Below are 25241 nucleotides of genomic sequence, written 5' to 3' on the forward strand. Positions count from 1 at the left end.
TTTAAATTAAAATCTTTTTGCAATATAAATTAATATGTGAAGTTATTCAACTTAATATATTGCAGTGTGGATGGAAGTTAAACAGGAAGATAGCACAGTGTAATTTTACCAGAACAGAAGGTGCTATTATTTTGGCATGGCATTAATATTTGTAATAAACAAGAGCTATACAAGATGAACAGGAAATCCACTGTTCTTCCTATGGCTCTGACTCACGGTGCAGCTCTACAAAAACACAAAAACAAACACAAAAAGGCCAATAAACACTGTCATACACAAATTAAGTCCAAATTAACACTAACACCACGACCCCACTGAACCCCCGCACATAAAAATAATACATTTTCAACAACATGCCCAATACCCACAATGCAATGCGGAGATAAAAAGGTGTGGTCATGACTAAAACTTAGTGATTCAAATCCATTCAACTTAAACTTTTTCGTACTTTCGACTATGTCTACAAATTAGTAGAATATACTGAACATTTTATAGTAGTGGAATAAAACTTAAATAATTTAAGTACATTGTAATTAAAGCATTTTAGTAAATACAAAGTCCGGGCTTACAGTGTAGCAAGATAACTCAAAAAGTTATGGACGGATCTGGATGAAATTTTCAGGAAATGTTGATACTAGCACAAGGAACAAATGATTAAATTTGGGGGGGGGGGGGGGGTCTGCGCTCTCCAAGTGCTTTCTAGTTTTTTACATGTATTGATAGGATTAGTGGATCAACAGGTATTAAACAGTGTATATCAGTAGATGATTTTGATGGTTGGTGGATATTTGGGTCTTTATGGGTTAAACCAGTTTTGGTCAGGTACTAACCACAGCAGAATACCCAATAAGACTTGCAGTTTTGGTGATGCTCTGACCCAGTCATTTGGCCTTTGACAAAGTCTCTCATATCCTTACGTTGCTCATTTTGCTGCTTCCAAAACATCATCATAGGTGCCAGTGTAAGGAGATACTCGACATTATTACCAATTCACCTCAGAGGTCAAAATGTTATGGCCGACTGGTGTATGGCACAACAGTACATTTCATACTGAGAAATGAAAAGGGTTCAAGCCCGGGGGGAGCAAAAGAGCAAAAGCCTTGATTATGATTGATATTTCATTATGACATGTAAAAGATTGTGCTTGTGAATGATGAAACAGAGCCCACACACTTCAGCAGATCTTAAAACACCAAGGTTATAATAGTTTTGGATTTTTCATTATAGTTTAGTTTTATTTAGTTTTAACTTTTTTTCTCAAATTCCGTTAGTTTTAGTAAGTTTTTAGAGCAGGTTTGCTAGTTTTTATTAGTTTTCGTTATTTTCTATATGTTTAGTTTTAGTATTAGTTGTAGTTTTGTCGTATCTTTTCTCTTCTTCACCGTCGTATTCAAATAAATCCCAGACAGGACTCTACTGCTTTCTCCCAACTTTAGTCTCCATGTTTCCAGGTAGAGCGGGGATGAGAAGACGACTAAATGACAAGTGACGAGAAGTGACGGACCATTAAATATCATATGGTGCCACTGGCTAAAATTGCTTGAGGGAAATAAATCGATTTCGTATCAATCCGACACTGACAAGGCGAAAACGAAGGAAATTTTATCCATAATTTTTATCCGTTTTAGTTAGTTTCGTAAGCGCACAATACAGTTTTAGCTAGTTATCATTTTTTTCTTTTAATTATAGTTTTTATTTATTTCAGTTAACAAAAATGTTTTCACAATTCTAGTTTTTGTCATTTCATTAGTTTTCGTTGACGATAATAACCTTGTAAAACACACAATCTACCATTTTTTTGGTCAAATATATTGCTATTGCTCTGACACAGTTTAATATGTGTTATTATTTACAGCAAATATAAAAAAGGTTTCAGTCATGTTCTTTTAGTTTCAGTTCACTTTCAGTGGCTTCATCTTATTCTATTTTCAGTTTTAGGGAAATGAGACTTCTTCGACAGACCAGTCTTGGAGTTTTGGTGTTGCATCATCTATTCATCCATTTCTTTTTTTTATTGCGTTAATATTTTAATAACACAGTCACTGGTGTTATTCTTTAATCTGCATATAAATCCCAAAACTAAGTATGTGTGATTCAGTTTGTGTGTCAGAGGTCTGGCTGATCATAGAAGTCAACTCAGACAAGTAACCTGTGTCTGACATAAAGCCTATTTCAGATGATAATTTTAATTTGACCCTTTCTACTGTCTTTTCAATCTTTAGTATCATGAGATGTAAGAAATTTGTATTTTTTTTTATCTGCTACTTGGTCTGTCTGTCCTTGTAACTCAAAAACCACAGCACATTTTGACTGGAAAATTTTATACAGGGTAGGTCCCATGTCTCAATCCTCCTCAAAGATCCAGATCTAGATCTTTCCACGTAATTAACTTCTTGCTAGTCCTGAGGAATATTCACAACTGAGAGCATACGCTGCAAAAATCAAAATCTTACCAAGTGTATTTTTCCCATTTCTAGTCCAAATATCTCATCACATTTAAAATAAGACAAAATCACCTAAAGAGTAACTTTTCAGTAAGATATAAGAACTTATTTTTAGACAATAGATCTTGAAAATCTTATTTCAAGAAATCTTATCAAGATAATTTTCACATGATCCATTGGCAGATTTTTTTTTATTTATTTATTTATTTTTTTTTTGCTTAATTCAATTTAAAAAAAATCTGCCAATGGAACAAGTGAAAAATATCTTGGTAAGATTTCTGGAAATAAGATTTTCAAGATCTGTTGTCTAAAAATAAGTTCTTATCTCACTGGAAAGTTACTCTTAAGGTGATTATGTCTTATTTTAAGCGTGATGAGATATTTTGACTAGAAATAAGAAAAATACACTTGGTAAGATTTTGATTTTTGCTGTATATTTTCATTTCATTCCTAAATCTGTCATATTTTATGACTGTTGCTCATCTCAGTTTGGAATACAATAACTTCTGATTTAGTTTGAACTGTTATTGTCTGATAATAAAAGCCACAGAAGTGACACTGAAATATTAATGATAGCTACATAAAGCCCAGGGATTTTAAGGATCATGGAACTGATTCTGCAACATGCTCTGTATGCTGCTTGTCTAGTTTTGCCAAATGCAGCTTCCCTGTGTACTTCATAATTGTGATTCACTCCATAATTGCAACATTGAAACTGCAACTCTTTTTAAAAATGTGTTTTTGACTTGTAAGTATAATGAAATACTTGTGGTTAGCCTGCTCTAAGTGCAGAGTACTGCTGAGGCAGACTGGCTCAAGGACAAAGCTGAAGACATGTAGAATTACCGCCTTGCTGTTATATGAAAGCACCAATAATAATGGATTAGATTTATGTAGCACTTTTCTCTTTTCAAAGCACTTTATATTGAACACAGACTAGTCAAACTGAAGTTTACACTGATCAGCCATAACATTATCTCCACTGACAGGAGAAGTGGCTATAATATTGATTATTTTGTTATAATGGGACCTTTCATTGTATTGTATTTATTTGGCAACAAGTGAACACTTAGTCTTTGAAGCTGATCTGTTGGAAGCAGCAAAATGAACAACGTAAGGACCTGAGTGACTTTGACCAGGTCCATACTGTAACGGTGGTGACTGGGTCAGAGCATCTCCAATTGCAGTATTGTTGGATTTTTTTTGTCAAATATATTGCTATTGCTCTGACACAGTTTAATATGTGTTGTTATTTACAGCAAATATAAAAATGGGTCCAATGGCCCTGTAGCTTACCGGCCAAATTAAAAGCTTTGGGAAATGTATCCTGATGCCATTTATTATCACCCAATTCTGTGTATTTATTATATTACAGAAATAGCCCGTGTTTTGGTCATATTCCAATCAGATCTGTAAAAAATTCAAATTCCAACTTGATATCATTGATACTTACTGATTCAATCCACTTCCTATCTCTTATAATGGGAACATTTTTCAAGGTAGCACCAAATCCAGAATCAGATCCAGATCGAAATAATTTCAATACCTTGTGTTGACATCATCATACAGAAGCTGTATACCAAGTTTGAAGTCAATCAGAACTGTAGTTTTGGAGAAGACGATTGAAATTTTTGTAACGGACGACAGACGATGACACCGGATGCCGCATGACGACAATAGGTCACGGCGTGTCGGCCGGTAAGCTAAAAAAAGGTTTCAGTCATGTTCTTTTAGTTTCAGTTACTTTCAGTTACTTCATCTTATTCTATTTCCAGTTTTAGAGAAATGAGACTTCTTCGACAGACCAGTCTTTGAGTTTTGGTGTTGCATCATCTATTCATCCATTTTTTAGCTTACCGGCCGACAGGCTGTAAGCTGTTGTCATCATGTAGCGTCCGGCGGCGGCGTCTGTTACAAAAATTTAAATCATCTTTTTCTCCCAAACTACAGTTCTGATTGACTTCAAACTTGGTATACAGCTTCTTTATGATGATGTCAAACACGAGGTATTGAAATTAATTTCAATCCGGATCTGATTCTGGATTTGGTGCAACTTTGAAAAATGTTCCCATTGTAAGCGATAGGAAGTGGATTGATCCAATAAATCAGTATCAATGATATCAAGTCGGAATTTGAATTTTTTACAGATGTGATTGGAATATGACCACAACATGGACTATTTCTGTAATATAATAAATACACAGAACTGAGTGATAATAAATGGCATCTGGATACATTTCCCAAAGCTTTTCATTTGTCTGCTAAGCTACAGGGCCATTGGTCCTATTTTTTACTATTGAGTTAATATTGTAATAACACAGTCACTGGTGCTATTCTTTAATCTGCATATAAATCCCAAAACTGAAGATGTGTGATTCAGTTTGTGCGTCAGAGGTCTGGCTGATCATAGAAGTCAACTCAGACAAGCTGATCTGTTGGAAGCAGCAAAATGAACAACGTACGGAACTGAGTGACTTTATCCAGGTCCATACTGTAACGGTGGTGACTGGGTCAGAGCATCTCCAATTGCAGGTGTTGTTGGATGTTCCTGGTCTGCAGTGGTTAGAACCAACAAACATGGACTAAGGAAGGACATCCCAATCACAGGACCACTGAGCATCTGTGAAAGGAACTGGATAAACAAGTCCAATCCTCTTGTTTCCCACCTTCCAGGACTTCAGGGATCTGCTGCCAATGTCTTGGTGCCAGATACCACACACACCTGCAGTGGTCTGGTTGAGTCCAGGCCTTGGGTCAGAGCTGTTTTTGTGGAAAAAGGGGAACCTACACAGTATAAGACAGGTGGCAATAATGTTCTGATCCCATAGATGCTGGATTGGTTGAGATCCATTTGTTCTTCAGATACTTTTGGTTAGTTCTCACCACTTTGGAAATGAACTGACTCTGAAGATGTTCTGACCCAGTGAATTGTCCACCACAGATTCTCCCTTGTCAAACTTGCTCAGATCCATACTCTTGTCCATTTTTCTGTTTCAAACACATCAACTTCAGGGCCTAAATGTCCTCTTGCTGCCTAACATATCCAGCAGGTCCCATTGGAATGAGATGATCCAAACTATTGAAACTTTGCCTGTCAGTGGTCACAATGCTATAGCTGATCAGTGAATATCTGCTTCTGTCCAGATGGTATTAAGTGTGTTATTTGGTGAAATGGGAGTTCTCACTGTAAGGACATACAGGGGTTGGACAAAATAATGGAAACACCTTAAAAAATCAACAAAATATAATTTAATATGGTGTAGGTCCGCCTTTTCCGGCAATTACAGCCTCAATTCTCTGAGGTATTGATTCATACAACTTGTGAATTGTTTCCAAAGGAATTTTAAGCCATTCTTCAGTTAGAATACCCTCCAACTCTTTTAGAGACGATGGCGGTGGAAATCGACGTCTTACTTGAATCTCTAAAACTGACCATAAATGCTCAATAATGTTGAGGTCTGGGGACTGTGCCGGCCATACGAGATGCTCAACTTCATTAGAATGTTCCTCATGCCATTCTTTAACAATTCTAGCTGTATGGATTGGGGCATTATCATCTTGAGGTGAAGGTGTTTCCATTATTTTGTCCAACCCCTGTAATTCCAGTGAGAAACACACTGTTTGCACTGGATAACTGAGCACAGACTTTACCAGGGTTTCTGCAGTTATCAGCAAATCTAATTGAATGCTTTTTAACCCTTTCATGCACAGTGGTCACTACGGTGGACAGCTATTTTACAGCTGTTCTATTCATGGATGTTGTTGTTTTAGTTCCATATCTGCCAACACAGTGGACGCTCATGCATCATCCCATGCAATGCAGTTCATATAATTACTGTAACTTTGCTGTTCTTCATAAACTTGATCTGCACTAACATGTTTGACTGTAAATCAGTTGCTTGTTGTTGTTATTAGACTGTAATTTTTTTTTTTTTTTTTCTTAAACAAAAAGGTTTCTTTTTTCGCATATGATCTCCATGGAGTGAGTAATGACCAGTATTAGTGTATGTTAAAATGTGAGAAAACATCAGATTAGCTGCATTAAAAATGTTTTTATTTCATAGTTTTCACACAGTATATCAGTAAAGACGTTTCTTTGCTTCAAAAATTAAATGCATGGTGTCCAGCTGAATGGGCATTTTTGCAACTCCATGAAAAAGGTTCATAAAAAAATGTCAATGGCATTGTTGTTTTAATGCCTAGAGGAATAAAAATACTCAGGAAAACAAAAAATTAATTAAGGTTCTCATTATTCATGCATGAAAGGGTTAATGCCACTTTAAACAAATTTAATGCCCATGTCCGACTGCAGATACAGTTTTATATATAGTTTTATGACAGTTTACCATCAGCAGGCTTTAACCAGGTTCTGAATAGTTCCTCCTCCAACCACTTCTGCTGAAACTTGCTTTTTCCCCATTTTTTCAACATTTGCTAATATTCCCTCCGCTCTTTCACCACAGAATGAGCACACTCACAGCACGTTGCATTCCATGCATCCAGTGTTGTGACTTTGTGTACTGGCCATAAACAATAGACAATTAAAGGGTTCCACCTGTCAATCATCACACTTTACTTCTGATGAAAATTATTAAATGTTTATACAATTATAATAAATTGTGAATAACAATGTTTTTTTCCATCAAGTGAATTTAATTTTTTAATGCCTCTTTTTCACAAAATCTAGTTAATGACTTTTAATGCTTTTTAATGACCTGCAGAAACCCTGTTTACAGAATACTGACATGAAGTAGACCTTTGACTTTTTGGATGCATCCCTTCATCGTTTTATCTTATTACTATCTTTGGTCAATGTAGGAATACTTTTCCAGAGACGTATCTGGTGAAGTTACAGCAGCCTTGACCTTTGACCACCAAAATTCAGTTACCTATTCAAATCAAAGTGAACATATGCTCAAACTTCTCAGAAAATTCCATCAACAGGCTCATGAGTAAATGTCACATAAATTTTAGATAGGAAATGTCAATATATTATACTTTATACTATTTGTTTGTATCAAATAGTCATTGGATTAAGGTCAGTGGTGTGTTTTATGAGGTGAGTGACCATGACTTTTTGAGCCACTAAAATGCAATTGGTTTATCCAAGTGAACATTTATCTATTTTTAAGTGCTCTAGCTCAGAAATGAGAACGGAGAAAGGAAACGGAAAGTCTTGCTGTGACGCAGTCTGTTTTTCTGTAAATGCATAAGTAAACTGGGTACAGTGATTTAGATTTTTTTTTTTTAAAGGCACTAATGTCAGTGAAACTAAATTCACTCAGGTTCATGAACAATGTAAGAAAAACACAAACTTTTTTTTAATCCTACACAGACCATAAGCTGTTAAATATGAAAAAATGACACAGAACTTATTTAAGAAATGTAAAGGTTACAGAGCTTTTAATTTAGAAAATCACAGCTGATCCATTTACTTGTACATATTTACTGGGAAGTTTTAAACGCTCAGATATGACAGATCCAGCAATTGATGTGGTGTCTTATGTGTCTGTTAGAAATGCCTTGGAGCAGCAACCCAGTGACCACTAAATTTCATGTTCATCCTTAAACATAAAAGTCTAGCGAATACTTATGTCAAATTGAAAGAAATTCCTTCAGTTCGTTCCTGAGATAAGACAGTCATCAGAATCAGCTGGGTGCAGACAGCAGCAAACTCTAAAACAAAACAATCCATTTAAAAAAAAATCTAAATATGTTTCATGTAAGAAAAAAAGAAACTAATGTAAATGTAATCTTTATTACATGATTAATTCCACCATTACATTTTTGATGTGTGGGCATCACAATGACAGAGAGGCGGTGAGGTTTGCACATTCCACTGCATTAAATAATTTCTTCTGCAGAACAGGGCAAATTAGACAGGAGGGTAACAGTTGCCATAAAAAAAAAAAAAAAAAAAAAAAAAAAAAAAAGATTCCACCTGGGTTTTTTTGAGGCTGGTTGTGAGGGTTACAATTAAAAAGCAAGTACTGTTTGCAGTCGCAGAGCAACAACAAAGATGAAGTGTTACAAATGCTGCTGTGTAAAAGTACGGTGAGTAAAGGAGAGTGTTGAAGAGTTCACTTGTTTGGCTTTTAGTTGGCCTCGTTCTTTGAAGCCTCATCGAAGTTTTCAACAAGATCTGGAGAAAACCAACAGATAGAAAAGGAGAAAAAGTACACAATGACATCACATCTTTCACCAACAGAAATCTGATCATGTACACACAAAAGTCTGAATACTTAAATGAAAACCAAGATTTAAGACGTCAAATTTTTCCCTATGTTCAGTCTCCTAATTTCAAAACAATTTGGCAAAAATTAATGAAAGAGCCTATTTGGATACATAAATATAAATATCGAAGGAGACATGCACGGTCGGTAATGTTGGAAATTGTGCGGTAGCTGCATTACAGAATGTATGCAAATACTTGTTTTAAAAGGGGATGTTTTTATTTGCTTACCTGGAACTTCATCATCCTCCTCCTCCGCAGCAACCATGGGGGCTTTGTTCTCTCCAGCTGAGAGGAAACAAAACACATCATATTACTGACTGAAAGGGCATAGCGCTAAATAGTTAAGGGTGAAGTGAAAGTAAATGCCAGAGCAAGATGTCTTAGTGAGTTCTGTCCAAACACAAATGAAAAAACTACAGGGTGTCCCATAAGTCTCCAATCATAGGAAAAATAAACGTTTCTTGACATAAACCATTTTTATTTATATAATATGCTCTATATGACTGCCATTTTGTCGGGAACACATTTTAATGCGTGTCCTCCACTGCTGAAGAACTGCAAAGAAGAAATATAAAGAAATACATGTTAGAACCATATATGTATGGAATGTATTATGTCTCTTATGTATGGAGACTTATGGGACACTCTGTATTTAAACCGCAAACAAACTTCTGGTGTTAATTACAGATATTGACTCAAATGAATGTTCTTATAACAGTTTTGGTCCTATTGCCTGGTCCTTGTTTCCATTGCCCCTGTCAGATATGCAAAAACCCTTTATGTTAATTTGACAACAGCTAACCACGTTAGATTAATGCCAGAACAAAAATACTAGTCACTTTTCCATAGAGTATGTTGCGTCTTATTTGGCTGGACGTAGTTGACATGTCAGTATTGGTTTCTATGAAAACATAGTTGCATATTTTACATGCAGTAAAATATCTGATTTATTTGCTGATATAAAGACCTAGTGTCAAGTTTAATTCAACAGTTTATCTTTTTGTAATCTAAGGACCCTTTCTGATCAACATATTTCTGAATACCACTTTCCTAATTGATCATCATGGGAAAATACAACCAGATGGGAAAAAAGAATAAATAATTGCACTGTAAATATGTATTATGCCACTGTGAGCTGTAATAATCAAAGTAAATATTCTGCTCGTCACTGGCTGCTATTTGAGCTCCAAATGTTTCTATGTTTTCAGAGTCATATTCCCTCATCACATACCTTGGAGACTTTGATGCAACCTCTTTACACACACATCACTCTCTCATAAACTGTTCCAATTTGTGTCACTGCATCTGAGGGAACATTAACTCACTACCATTTATCTCCACCTGACGATGTGTTGTTTCTGAATGGCAATATCTGAATGTCCAGTGATTTAAGTTGACTTTCATATTTTGTGAATTTTTGAGCACATTTAGATATAAAAATATCTACCTTTGTAAAATACAGAGTACCCTCTAGTGGGTCATTAGAGGGCACTTTGAGGCCTACTGGTAGAAAACAGATGATTTAGTTATTAAATAATTGTAAAATATGTGTTCTGCGCATTGTAATTTATGATTCATTTTTATCTGATGAATAAATATAGTGTGATTACTAACCAGTCCCTAGCCTCCAGTCATTGGCAAAAGTGCCCCCTGAGCAAAGCATAGAGTACATCTGGCCATAAAGACACAAGTAGGCTAGTCATTGTATTTTTCTGAGGATTGATGGAATATAATGTTGTCCCATTATCTTTCATCAGACTGGAATGTACCTACAATTTTAACATTTGAATTCTACTGAAAAGAACAAGTGCATGAAGTAGTTCCTCTTACTATTCAGAATCTTCGGGTTTCATTGTGACCACAGATAACGCCTGTCTGAGCAAGTAGAGTATCAAAGACTTTCCCATCAGATAATCCCATTTTGACATCATTAAATGCTCTTTAAAACTCAAAGGTAACACAATTTATAACAACTATACAGTTTACTTTCCATATAATTACTACTCAGTATGGTGTGTACATTGTGATACCTGGTTTAGGCAGGGTCTCTGCTAATCTCCTAAGACTGGTGAGGCTGTCGGCTCCGAGCTGGTTCAGGATTCCCGGAAGCATCTCTGTGAGCTGTTTGTTCTCAGCGTGCCCTGTGATTGTAAAGGTGTTGGCAGCCAGTGAGGCCTGCACCTTTGGGTTGTTAAAGTGGATCACTGTCCCCTGGTTTGTGAACATATTCACCTACACCCAATAAGAGCAAATGAGAAAGATCTCAGGTCAGATTCAAAGAAGATAATGTGACAGAGCAAGCAAAACAATGATTTGGTAACATTTTGATGATTCATGACATTAAACAAAACTCATATATCCTGCAAACTTTTCTGTTCTTTTATTGTGTTGTTATTACTAGTGTACATGGCAATTGCTATATTGTTTTGATCACCTTCATTTATTATTCTTATTCTGCTCGAAACAAATAAATGAAATGAATGAATGAATCCTTCAAATATTATATCATCCTGAAACTACAATTTACTTTATTTCTAGCTGCTTGAGACAATCAACTAGGAAGTTATTGCAAATAAAGTATGTATTTTTTTTTTCTTTGCATTCTAAACATAATACATTAAAGGGTTCCTTCACTTCAAATGATATTTATTGCACTCTTACTTTAATCTTACATATAAATGTTGTTGCCGTCAAGGCAGCTTTTTACTCTTGGACGTCTCTGTATGTTAAGACAGAATTTGCTGTACCTCCTCAATGCCAGAAATGTTGTTGACTCCGAGTTTCTTTAGGGAGAATTGTAACTTCTTGTCATCAGCTGTAGCAGTTCTGTGCACCACCTTCTTCTTTCTGCGGGCTGAGCCCTATGCAACATAACATTAACACACATGAGAAACATGAGAATTTAAAATAAAAATCCAAATCAAGCACCAGCTCGCATTCCTACTGACCTTGCCGCCAATGCGGACCTGCGCCTGCAGTTTGGCGAGCTTCTCCTGGTTCATGATCGACTCCTTCATCTAACAAAAGAAATGGCCAATTGTTATTTATAATCAAACAACCTGTTCATATAATAAAGAAACTTAAAAAACGTCAATTTCTCATTGAATGTAATACAGGGAGACATTTAAATAGAGATTAACTTGTTTCAAGTCACCTATATGGGGTTGTTTACTCACTAGTACAACACTAGATTTTTGTTGAGTGTCAGTTTATTACATTACATTTAGCAGACACTTTTATCCAAAGCCACTTATATAAGAGTGGATCAAATCAAGCATCAGTGCTAAAATACAATAAGCAAAACATCATCAACTGCATTATTTCGAATATGCTACAAAACAACATCTATGAAACACAAACTGGCAAATTGAAGTGAAAGTGTAAACTTGATTGACAGCCGGACAAACTATTCAACTGCAAACACTTGCAGGGGAAATTTCATATAGCGTTGAATCATACGAATACACTATTGATTCTTGGGAACATGTGCCGAATCTGAACTACCCCAAAATCCACCGTCTGACACATCAAACTAACGAGAATTAACAGCTGCCTCAGGCCTAAAATAGCTTCACACTCTTTAGTCTCGACTCAAGTTATGCAAGAACCAGGGCTGACTTAGACTCGCCCCCGCTGTACAATACAAGGAGATGAGTGCAAGGATGTGCAGCTAGCTGATAAACCTGCTGCGTCTTATTCTCACCGACCCTACTGTGAAATATAAGGTGTGGCTGTAGTTAAGCCATCTACTCCACAAACTGAGAAAATGAAAATGTGTTTATCCCTCATCTGTAGACATTATGACAACCACTGGAGAGTAACTTAGCCACACAAGCTAAACAGCTAGCTCAGGCCTTTTCAAACTCCCGAAAGTATTCATGTAAATATGGAGTTTTATTTGCCATTGGTTGTGAAATGTGCAGTTGGGAGGATTGTTTCTACATAAATTCACACCGCTATACGATTAGAACATGTTATAATTCACACAGACACAAAAACTAACCTGGGAGTGTGTAAACACGCGGTTCACACAGACGACAGAAGCTCGGAGAAAGGACCGAAAGCCGGAAGTGACGTAGTGAGGTACGTTCCATAGCGGATGCGCTCGAAAATGTTTATCCCTTATTAAACTTACAATTATTTTATTTTCACACTCGTGTTTGGCTCATTTGAAAAAAAAGTTATGTTAAAAAATCATGTAAAAACGTACTATATTTCTATTTGAAACATCAAGACAGTGGTTCACATATGAAAAAGTGTAAAAAGCGAAGGGAGGTGATGTGTGAAAATGAAAAATGATTTACCCATCGTCTTTAAATTTGGAAAAAAAGAAATTACGTATTAATGAAAATAAAAATACGACAATGTTTATGATGTCAGAATATTTATTTATTTTATTTTATTATTTTATTTTATTTTTTTGTAGATTTCGGTGAACAAAACGGAAGTAGTCATATTTCCAACATGGCGGCCTCCTGCGCTCTGAGAAGCAACGTGAGAACCCATTAAAATGAGTAACTTTTGGATAACTTGAAGATCTATCACAAATATTGAACAATTACAGCATATAATCCTTCCAAACTAAGTGTTTACTCCCGGAATTCTGCTTTCAAAGGTGAGAATTTTAAGTTAGGTTTTAAACAGAAACCGGCAACCTGACAGTGTGCTAAGGCTACATAACTTTTGATGTAGCGAACACGTTGGCTCAGGTTTTGGTCGAATGAACAGATTTTAGTTCTAGTCAGAAAGCATATATGTGGACAGTTAGAGGGAAATGCGTACAAGGCACCTTGAAGATACGCGCTTTACACTATGTTTTCACCTAACTGAGCGAAGTTGTGCCACGATTTAGCAAAGTTAGCTTGGTGTTCACGAAATGCAAAGTTTAGCTGTTTGTTGTGGGATCACTTACATGTGTAGTGCATCAATTATTAGTTCTTTATTTAAGATGTTTTGTCCACCAGCATTCTGGCTTCATCTGTGGCCCTTCTCAGGTTTTAAACATTTAAATACCATTTTATGCCACAGTAATTGTGTCCGTAAAGTGTGTTCAGAATCTTATTTAAAACAAGTTACTGACATACGTTGGGAAACCTCAACCTAAAAATACTACCGTCTGTGCACCCTGGACATGTCGCCAGCTCATCGCAGGGCTGACATATAGAGATAAACAACCAATCAGTCTCACATTCACACCTATGGGCAATTTAGATTAACTGATTAACCTATTAGTGCATGTCTTTGGATGGTGGGAGGAAGCCAGAGTAACTCAGAGAACTCACGTAAACACGAGGAGAACATGCAAACTCCACACAGACAGGAGTTGAATGCAAAATGAATTTTAGTGCATTTGATCAATGTTTACACAGCATCTGTATGAAGTGTCTCCCACTGTACCTTAATGTTGTTCTCCTTACTTTTTCTTAACCAGACGAGATTTGTGTGACAGAGGGAAACCATCTGCACTGAAATGGCATCTTTCAAACCTACAAAAATTCCAATCTATCCTAAACTAGGAGAAAAAGTCACACAAGACACAGTCTACTGGAAAAACTATAAGGTATGTTTCTGCTGTTTTGTCTAATTGTGACTGATAATGTAAAATTTGATGTAATATACTTCATGTGGGAGTTGGAAAAGTTAATCAGATTTGTATTTTTTATCAGGTTTTGTCTGTTTCTGTTTCTTTTCTTCCAGGCTCCAGTGCAGATAAAAGAATTTGGAGCAGTCACAAACATACACTTCTCCCCTGTAGCTCCACATAACTATGCTGTGACAGCGTTCACAAGGGTATGTTCCCTTGTTTTTGTTTTGTTTTTTTGCAGGAATTATTTTAGTTATCAAAATCTACATATGCTCTGTTTTTGCAAGACTGCTTCTCAATCAGCCTCTGTTGTCGTTTTAGATCCACATTTATGGGCCGTTCTCGCAGGAACCCGTGAAGTCATTTACACGATTTAAGGACACAGCGTACTGTGGGAGATACAGGTCAGACGGTCAGCTTCTCGTGGCAGGATGCGAGGACTCTGTGGTGAGGCTGTTCGATGTCAGCGGCAAGGTGGCACTGAGGATGTTCAAAGGCCATACAAAGTATGTTATTGGAGAAAAAAAGTCAATTTTAATGGTGTTTTTCTAACTGTGTGAGTATATATCTGTGCTCATCTGAGGCTTGTGACCAGATGAAGATATTTCTGTTTTTAAAATTGTGTAACTGGTTGAATGATGATTCCTTGAGTGATCCATCGACTGAATTTCATGAGGATCACAAGAAGTCTGAGAACCTGAAAGCTACATCATTGTCTAACTTTACTATGGATTGAACTCATCTGAATGTTGTATTAATTCTTCCTGTATTTTTCAGGGCTGTACATGTTACAGACTTTACTTCAGAGCGCTACCACATCTTCACAGGCTCAGACGACTACACCTGTCGCCTTTGGGACATCCCAAATGCTACCGAGCTCAACACCTACCAGGAACACACAGATTACATTCGCTGCGGTGTCACAAGCAAACTCAACAGAGACCTTTTCATAACAGGTATCAAGTTTTTGAGCAGATGTTCTTTAATCATCATAAATTGTTGGTCTTCATTGTGTCATAGGATGTGCAACAAGATAAGTGATGAATTAAGGAGGAAACATCTCTTCATTCCAATTTAAAACAATATATGTATATTCTGTAAGTTCCTTGAAAATTCTAAATTTGTAGTTCATTTTGGCCTGAAGAGCCACTGTAGACAGGTGGAAGAGAAACAGAATAGATAGTTTTGTTTGTTTTTTTTCCTGTGTGGCTTATGTTTAATATTCTTACTCCAGGTTCTTATGACCACACACTGAAACTGTTTGATGCCAGAGTGGATAAGAGTGTGATAACCATGGACCATGGCCAACCGGTTGAGAGTGTGCTTCTCTATCCTTCAGAGGGCCTTGTTGTTTCCGCAGGTAAGTTTTTAGTCATGATCAAAAAAAGTGGGCTGTCTTAACCGTACAGCGCATCCCAGAATATCTTGCGCAGGTGCCTCTTAAAGTGACAGAACATTTTTCTGTATTATCTACATTACAAATACATTACATTGATACAAATTGATTTGGTGAGGGAGCAAGAAGTTGAGTGTTAGAAACATGCAGAGAAACGACTTTGGAAACAAAGTCCAAACTTTTTCACTGACTGAGGCACGTGTTCTGAAATTGAACGAAAGCCACTTTGTGAAAAGTCATGGTCTTATTTGATAAATAATGATCAAGCTCATTGAAATGCACTGTATATTTGTTTTTACCAGAATGAATGTGTTGAATCAGAATGTGCTTAATCGCTCTGTATTGGGATTTGGGTGTGAATTGTATTGCGAGATGCCACACATGTATCTTTAATAAATCGGATTGGAGATGCTGTATCAAGATGTGTATGGTATCAGCCTTACAACTAAGATTATCACCCCTAACGTGGACATATTTGGCCTTGAATTGAGGCCAAAAGACATTTGGCCTTTTCATGTAATGGATCTTAAATGGATCATTTGTTGTATTGATGTTGTAAACTGTCTACAGTGGACTGAGGTCATGTGGAAGAATGCATTAACAGCTACCAAAAACACCAGTGAATTTATACTAACTGTATCACTCACTGAGTATAGTGTGAAGCTTATTGTTTACACACATCTGTGTTATGGTACCATCGTTTTTTTTCCCCTTGAAACCCAAATTCACTCTGTCAAAATAACATTCTGTCTTATTATCTTTGTCTTTTTCAAGAGGTGGTGATTTACATTGTAGCTTTGCTCTGTTTTTAGACTGAAAACAGCCACAGAAAAACCACAAATCACTTCTGTTTTCTGTACGGTTTGTGTTGTCAATAGTTGCACTAAAGATCAGTTTGGAATAGTTCAAACAAGGTCAGAACTGTTACAGTTCAGTCTGAACCATGGATCAGCAAACGGAGACTTTAGCAAACATAGTAACTTTATACTTTCATAAACTTCATAATAAAATTCACCAGTGGAAAAGACGTTAACCAGACTGGCATAGTGTATGAAACAATGAGTGTAAAGCTGGCTATCATCAGTTTCAACATATTGATCCTTATTTAAATCAGAAAACTCTGAGCAAATTATATTAGATGTTACAACGATACAGAACACTTAAGTGTATGTTAACTAAGCCTATTTCAGAATATATTTCTCCATGCTCACAAGGTAGGTAGCTGGTTTGTAAGCCCAGCTAACTATCAGCAGAGTGGTTTGTTGGTGAGAAGTGATTGAAATGACTTATGACAGATTGATTTCATTTCTATTGATCCAAAGCTTTTGTGGATACAAGTAGGTGAATGGGCCACAACATGTTTTGGGTTTGGCTTGATAGCTTTCTAAAATGTTGTATTTTTTATGCTACAAATACATGCCAGTACAACAAGTCCCAACAGTCCTAGATGAGGTAGTTTTAATTAACTTTATCAACAAAATCAGCCCTAAAATATTGTCTCTGGGATGTACTGTTCTTATACAGTTATAATATTTTAGGAATTGTGCCTCCCATAGTTTCTTCTTGCTCTTTCTAGGTGGTCGCTATGTCAAAGTGTGGGATCTGCTGAAAGGAGGCCAGCCCCTGGTGTCCCTGAAAAACCATCACAAAACTGTCACTAGTTTATGTCTCAGCAGCAACGGACAGAGGCTGCTGTCAGCGTCTCTGGACAGGTAGTGGACGCAGCTGTGCAGTGTGTGTTTATAGGGGAGTTCAAAGATGCATCTGATCTAACATCTATAATGACCTTTACAGGCATGTGAAGGTGTACAACACAACCAACTTCAGAGTGGTCCACAACTTTGACTACGCTGCCTCCGTCCTCAGTCTGGCTTTGGCTGTAAGACATTTAATTCTCAGACTCTAATCTTATTTGACATTAGTGTTTAATTAATCAAATGCGTTTAGAGTATTTGAATGGTGCATTCCTGTTTCATAATAATAATTATCCCTTTGGTTTACCCCAGTCCCATAAGACGGAAAATATGTCCTTTAGGTGATTCTATCATGTAAACTTGCAAAAACACTCACAAGCAGAAGTACAGAGTCGTTTATTCTGGGTGCACTGTCAGAAGGGGTGGTGATCTGACAGCTTTAGTAGATTCAGTTTCTGCTGTCGACAACAGAAACACCTGGACTGTCAGAGATGTAAATGACATAGAAATGTGAATTGCTGTGCATCAGCTTCTCTTGGTGTTGGCGTGACAGTCCAGGATTTCCAGAGCCGAATCCAGGGGTGTCCAATCCTGGTCCTTGATGGCCGGTATCCAGCATGTCTTAGATGTTTCCTTCTTCCAACACACCTGATGGTCATTATCAGCCTTCTGCAGAGCTTGATGATAGGCTTATCATTTGAATCAGGTGTGTTGGAAGAGGGATGCATCTAAAACATGCAGGATATTGGCCCTTGAGGACCAGTATTGGACACTCCGGGCCTAATCTGAACACTAAAACAGTAAAATATATTGTTATCCTCATAGCATAATTACCTAAGTCATACACAAATGGACAAAAGTATGTGGACATGTTGAATTCTGGTGTTTCTTTTCTAACAGGGGTCTGGGATACAAAACAATAATGACAAATGTCAGAATATAGTTTAATATTGGGATAGATATCATATTGATTATTAATATTGATGTTTCTATGTCAAATCCTCATGAATAGGACATCTTGCAGCTGTAGACATGATGTGTCCCAATATTTATGTCCATATAGTCATTTTTGTTTTGTATCCCAGACCCCTGTTAGAAAAGAAACGCCTGAATTCAAGCACAGGTCCACATACTTTAGTTCATTTGTGTTTGAGTTAGGCAGTTATGATATGAGGATAAGGATTCGCTACTTTACCTCCAGTGTTTCTGAAATTTTTGTGTCCCACTGCTTAGTTTCTTCTTTCTTTGTACTGAAACAGTCTCCATTAATTTATAAATCTGAATTTGTCTGTCTTTTCAGCCAGATGATGAATCCATCATTGTTGGTATGACCAATGGTGTTCTGAGTATCAAACACAGGAAAAGCCCCGAAGAGTCGAAGGAAGTGTCACACCAACAGAGGAGACGACCATCATATCGGGTTTTTGTGAAAGGCAAGAACTACATGCCCAAACAGGCAAGTAACTGACTTCAGTACCATAATGTCACCGAAAGAACAGTCTGGTAAATGACTCAGCGCAGTGTTTTGTTTCTCACTCATAAGCATTTGTTATTGTTCATTTCTTCCTCTTTTTACAGGATGATTACCTCGTCAGTAAGCCGGTGAGAGAATATTTGACCAAATATGACAAGCATCTGAAGAAATTTAACATATCCAAGGCTTTGGATTCAGCTCTGCAGGTACATGTTTATTTAGCATTGAAATATATATGACTAGATTGGATTAGATTAGACTTTACTGATCCCACCATAGGGACCTTCAAAGGTCAAGGCAGCAACAGAATAAAGAGCAAGAAAAAGTGTGCATGCATAAAGATAGTGCAAAAATAATAGTAATAAGAACTATACAAACTCTATGCAACATACAACATATTGGAACATTGCAGTGGAACTTCGAAAAGCAAAATGTCAGACAGTACAGATTATAATGTTAAATGTTATAAAACAGAGTATAATATTTAACATTAGATCGTCAGATTGATTGGAAACTTTTTTATTGAAGTTCCATTCATATTTTGATTTGTCTTTCATTTTGCACAAGTCACATTTGAAACCAATTAATTTATATTTGATAACAGTAGTTTCATATTTTTGTTGTGTAAAACTGTTAATTTGGGATAGCTGATTAATTAGCTAATTGACAGACCATACAGGACACCTAAAAAAAAAAAAGGCTTACTTTTTTTGGAATTTCAAGAAGACTGCAAAGTAAGAAATATAGCACCATACAGTTACATGAAAATAGTAATTGGTGTAGCATTACTAGTGTGCAGTTGAAAAATGGCGGGAGTTTCTCATTTTGATCCCCAGCCACTGAAGCGAAGTGATCTGATTTTTCTTTTTTTTCTAGTTGACACATATGCGGCATACATTCTAAGAATTTTTTTAAACATGTCCTGGCTTGTCGTTTTCTTGAAAAAAACACACTGTCTCATCCAATACTGAATTAATGATAATACTAATTTACTTAAGTTGTGCTAACGGGTCAGGTATTAAAATTATTAAGCAGTGGTGAACAAAAACCCTGATGCTTTGTTAGTGTAGCGTCTTATCTTTCATTCAGGAAAAAAGTTTTATTTTAGTTCGTTGGATTTTGGTACTTATTGCATTGGATGCATTTTTCCGTTTTCATTTTCCAGATGTGCTGCTTAATGCTAACATTAGACAGCTTATCACATGATTTATAACAAAGACAGTTAAATATTAATTATAATGTTATATTTGAACAGTAAATGAGGCAGTTGTATACCATTTGAGGTGGTACAAACACTACACCACATAAAAGATGCCTGCAAGACGGACATGTTTTTCTTTTAGTCACAACTATATGCTAAGCTAGCTGACCCTAGATAGGGATTTTGGTTGACTGACCAAATTATGATGTGAATGCTGCTCAAACATATATATTTTATCATTTCTGTCCATTTCTCCCTGATATTTCAAAGCTGTAATTACAGAAGTTTGCTAATGTTTCCTTTCAGAATATCTGATCTATATGGCATTTATCTTTTAGAGGTTATTATGTTATAAAATGAAAGAAAAAGTGCCATCACAAGTAGTCACATCCTCTTATTTTTATAGTTTGTGGCATGACATTGCTTTTAATAATGCTGAACTATATTTCTTTTGTCTTCTTAGGCAGGCAACAGACAGAGAAAGCCAGAGGTCACGGTCGCTGTTATTAAGGAGCTGGATCGAAGAGGAACGTTAAAGAACGCTTTGGCAGGAAGGGATGAAAAGGCGCTCTCTGAGCTGCTGCACTTCATCACAAAGTAAGGCTTTACCAACCGTAGACAGCATTTATTTTGTATACTTTTGAACCCTTTAACCCTGACGTGTATGAGGTGAGCATTCTGAATGTGTGATTCAACCGTAAATTCAACTGTTTGCTCAGTAGGAAAAATTTGTCAGTGCACCCTCGCCGCCTGTGTAATGGGTGTAAAACACAGACCAGTGAGTGAGACCGACTCACTATAAAAATAGATGGTTTGGGCTTTTTTACCTCCGCCAAGTGAAATGGCGGAGGTTATGTTTTCATCAGGGTTTGTCTGTCTGTTTGTCTGTTAGCAAGATAACTCAAAAAGTTGTTGACGGATTTGGATGAAATTTTCAGGAAATGTTGATACTGGCACAAAAGAACAAATGATTAAATTTTGGTGGTGATGGAAGGGGGGGCTGATCTGAGTTGGGGGACGTCTGCGCTCTCCGAGTGCTTTCGTAGTTTTACACTGTTTTCCTCGTGTTTTTTTGTTTTTACTGTTTCCAGTGTTGTCCAGTGATTTTTCCTTTATTTTTTACTGTCTTTTTGGGCCGTGTAACTGCTTTTTGGAGTTCAAGCAGGTGTCAAAAAGCAGCTGGACTGATTTAGAAAAAAAGAGCCCAAAACAAAACCTACTAGACTCAAATTCAAATCCTTGTTGTTCAGTGTGTTCCAGCTCACAGTTCATGTTCAACATCGTAAATCTTCTTAGTGATGTACATTCTGAGTGCCGTATTTAGTCAAAACCTGTCAAACTTCAATTCCTCTTTGTCTTTTTCTGTTATTCCACCTGTTTTGACCCTAAAACACACAGTAAAACAAAACCACTGAAGAAAAGGAACACAAACACATACTCACTGCAGCTTTTATGACGCTGAAACAAACGCTATTTTCCTTTTCCCCTCCAGGAACATGGTGGATTTCCGATTCGCTCCTGTCCTCGTACCAGCGGCTAATATGATCCTGGACATCTATCGTTCCGTCATCGGTCAGTCGCCGGTTGTGGACCGCCAGCTGCTATATCTGCAGGATCTGCTGCAGAAGGAGATCAATTACCAACAAGAACTCCTGGACGTTCTGGGCATGTTGGACACACTGTTTGCCTCTTCGGTCCCCAGGAAGGAGTTGCTGTGCTCCAGCAGCAGCAGAACCAACGGCTTGGCTCAAGGAGAAACTGCAAGTACTGCAAGACCAGAGCTTCAGGCCACCTGAGGCCTGGAGGGAATGAACAACTGTACACTGGGTTAGAGTGCCTTTCCAACTCTAAAACCTCTTTTCAAATCAGAATCTTTTCTGACATGACACCATACATGTCACAGACTTAATCTCTGTTAAGAAACATTTTGGTGCAGGTTTTAAGAGACAGACAAAAACTCATGATCTCACTCTGGTGTTTTAACCCAAGAGGAGCAGCACAGACAACATCCATTCTGCATCTGTACAAAGAACCTCTGAATATATGGTGTAAAACAGGATGTTTTTATTGGAAATCTTGTAATTACACTTCCAGGTGTGTGTGTGTGCGTGCGTGCGTGCGTGCTTATTTGTATGAATGGATTCAGTGCTTATGTCTGCTTTGTGTTTTCATAATATTTGGCATTGACAAATGTTTTATAAGCAGATAACAAAAATAAATCTTTGTTACAGTGAAACTGTCTCAAATATGTGTGCTTTTAGAAATGAGGTCATACTGTGAAGGGGAAATTCCCACTGATTAAGTCACATTTGCATCAAAATGCATCTCAAATTTTAACTGAATTTTCTGAAAATTTGTGACAGAAAATACAAATTTGTGTGTTTAAATCAACTAGTGTTGCATGTAATTTTAATAACAGGAAAATTTTCACTGTGGTTCAAAAGTTTACTCTTAGATGACATGTTTGATACAATGGTTAGATCTCAGCCGCATAGTGACAGTTTCATGCTGTTTGTTTATTTCAAATTTAAAACTAAAAACAGCAAAGAAATAAAAAAAAAAGGGGAAAGAAACATTTGAAACAGGGGGGATGTAGTGCACTTGATTATTCCTGCCCCCTTACCCCATCTTTTTCTACTGGCCACAAAGTCCCACACCAGCTCCACAAAATAACTCCTAAATATTACACATATCAAAATGAAGCTCAGTCCACGCTTCTACAAGATGCAAAAATATTACACATATCAAAAATAAACTCATGTTATTTCAATGAATGCTGCCGCCCACGAATGACTACAATTCTGTTGCACTTAGTGGCTTTTCAATTTCCCCCAAACTTTAAAAACCCTGATATGTCAAGGTTTTTTTTTTTTTTACTTAGTCACTGACAGCTCTCCATTGACTAAAGTTTTCGGGACTTCATATTTGATAACACTTTTATCATAGGTCATCTACTGAAGCAGTGATGTAAGAAATGCTTAACCTATGACTCATGGTGATTTAATGGAAGATGTAATATATTTCCTGTTACTATTACTGAGTCTTTATGTGATTAATTCACACTTATTGATGATCTGTTAATTTTGACCACAGTCTCATTTTCTTCATTGTTCATAAAAAAATACTAAAAACCAAAGGAAATCTCAAAATACAAATGACACAGGAAGAAGGCAAAACAGTCCATTATCCTGGTGAAGTATGAACGGGAAAAAGAACACAAGAGGCTTAGGAGTCTGGTTTAAACCAGCTCTAAATGTAAAGTGTCATGAGATAACTTTTGTTATCATGTGATACTATATAGATACAATTTGACTGACTGATTGAATTTGATGTTCATTCCTGTCAAAAATGAATCCATGGACTAAGCTGTCTCACAACTCAGAAAAAAGAAGCCTGCCTTGAGTAAACCATGGCCTGAACATAAAGAATAGATGCAGAGTGGACAAAGGGCATAAACATCCTAAATGACACACAGATCAGTCATAGTACATCAGAGGAGTCAAACTCTTTTTAGTTCAGGTTCTACATTCAACCCAATGTGGTCTCAAGCGGGCTGGTCCGGATCTGTACAATAATAACAACAACAACTTAACACCAAAACTTTGTCTTTGTTTTCGTGCAAAATAAGTAAAATTACACTAATTAATATTAGTATTAGATATTTATATTTTCAAACTATTCTGAAATTTCTTTTTACCTCCGCCATGTGTAACGGCGGAGGTTATGTTTTCATCGGGGTTTGTTTGTCTCTGTCTGTCTGTCTGTTAGCAAGATAACTCAAAAAGTTATGGATGGATTTTCATGAAATTTTCAGGAAATGTTGATACTGGCACAAGAAACAAATGATGAAATTTTGGTAGTGATTGAGAGGGGGGGGGGTCTGATCTGCCTTGGCAGAGGTCTGCACTCTCCTAGTGCTTTTCTAGTTTACAAATGCAATTTTAACAATATAATACCTCACTTTTTTAAAATTTTATTTACACATGTGCATTACAACTTACAGATCACAGTGAATCCACAAAGACACTAAACATTTAGTAACAGGCATCTGGAAGTAAAAAATATTGCATTTAACTTGTCAAGACTCAGTGATGCTCCTAACTGTCAGTGTCTCTGTGTAATTTTTGCACTGTGTAAATTCATCCTATGGGCCAGACTGAACCCTCTGGAAGGCTAGTTCTGGCTCACAGGCCATATGTTTGACACCCCTGTAGCAGATGCACATAGACCTATGCTCCGTTAGTGTCTCAGAGGCTGGTTCACTACCTCAGAGTGCCATCAGTTTTGTCATACATCTGAGGGAAAACCTTTCCTTGGATTATGTGACAGCAGAGTGAAAAAGGCAAGGCCCATTTATTTGTACAGCACCATTCATACACAAGGCAATTCAAAGTGCTTTACAAAGGCATAGAAACACATAAAATGACATTAAAATCATAGACTAATACTAGGACAAGAGCAGAATAAAACATTAAACAAACGGAAAATGCAGAAAAGATAAAAATAAAGAATGAAATAAGAGACAGTTAAAACAAAAGATAAAAACAGTCTTGATTGAAATTAATGTTAAATCAATCAAAACAGTTAAAATTGTGAGTGCCAGTGCAGCTATTAGGACTGAAAAATAAACTATTCTAATCAAAGGCAGCTCTGAACAAATGAGTCTTTAACCTTGATTTAAAAGAACTGAGAGTTTTAAGCAGATTTGCAGTTTTCTGGTTGTTTGTTCCAGATGTGTGGAGCATAAACTCAAACAGAACCTGTTTGGTTCTGACTCTGGGAACAGAGAGTAGACCTGTGCCAGAGGATCTGAGGGGTCTGGACGGTTCATACGGTGACAGGAGGTCACTGATGGATTTAGGCCCTAAACCATTCAGAGGTTTACAAGTCTATCTGCTGACAGACAGGAAGTCAGTGTAAAGACCTCAGAACTGGTGTGACGTGGACCACTTTTTTGGTTCTAGTGAGGACTGGAGCAGCAGCATTTTGGATCAGCTGCAGTTGTTTGATGGACTGCAGTCAGTGTTTAAGCATAAACAACAGAGAGAGTGGAGCCCCCCCCCCAACACACACACACACACACCTGCATACAGTCTGACATCACAATCACAGTCATGAGGTCCTCAAACATACAGCCCATGGGCCAAAACCAGTGCACCAAAGGGTCCAATCTGGCCCGTGAGAAGAATTTGTGAAATCCAAAAATTATACTG

General features: G+C 36.9%; 2 protein-coding genes across 2 annotated transcripts; one reads left to right on the plus strand and one right to left on the minus strand.

The window, feature by feature from the left end:
• Positions 1-7835: 7835 nt before the first annotated feature.
• On the minus strand, positions 7836-12754 carry LOC115425199 (transcription factor BTF3-like). The gene is made up of 6 exons (XM_030142582.1): positions 12683-12754; positions 11628-11696; positions 11427-11540; positions 10710-10911; positions 8908-8964; positions 7836-8586 (listed from the first exon to the last, which is right to left on the minus strand). Exons 2-6 carry the CDS (start codon positions 11694-11696, stop codon positions 8540-8542), a joined length of 489 nt encoding a protein of 162 aa, XP_029998442.1. The 5' UTR covers positions 12683-12754; the 3' UTR covers positions 7836-8539.
• A 390-nt stretch (positions 12755-13144) lies between these two features.
• Positions 13145-22264, plus strand: utp15 (UTP15 small subunit processome component). Its single transcript, XM_030142572.1, has 12 exons — positions 13145-13294; positions 14111-14239; positions 14377-14469; positions 14585-14769; positions 15041-15219; positions 15498-15623; positions 17236-17371; positions 17454-17538; positions 18654-18809; positions 18932-19033; positions 20492-20625; positions 21521-22264. Exons 2-12 carry the CDS (start codon positions 14150-14152, stop codon positions 21822-21824), a joined length of 1590 nt encoding a protein of 529 aa, XP_029998432.1. The 5' UTR covers positions 13145-13294; positions 14111-14149; the 3' UTR covers positions 21825-22264.
• The last annotated feature ends 2977 nt before the right edge of the window (positions 22265-25241 follow it).

The sequence above is a fragment of the Sphaeramia orbicularis genome, chromosome 9, assembly GCF_902148855.1.
Source record: "Sphaeramia orbicularis chromosome 9, fSphaOr1.1, whole genome shotgun sequence".
Classification (NCBI taxonomy): Eukaryota; Metazoa; Chordata; class Actinopteri; order Kurtiformes; family Apogonidae; genus Sphaeramia; species Sphaeramia orbicularis.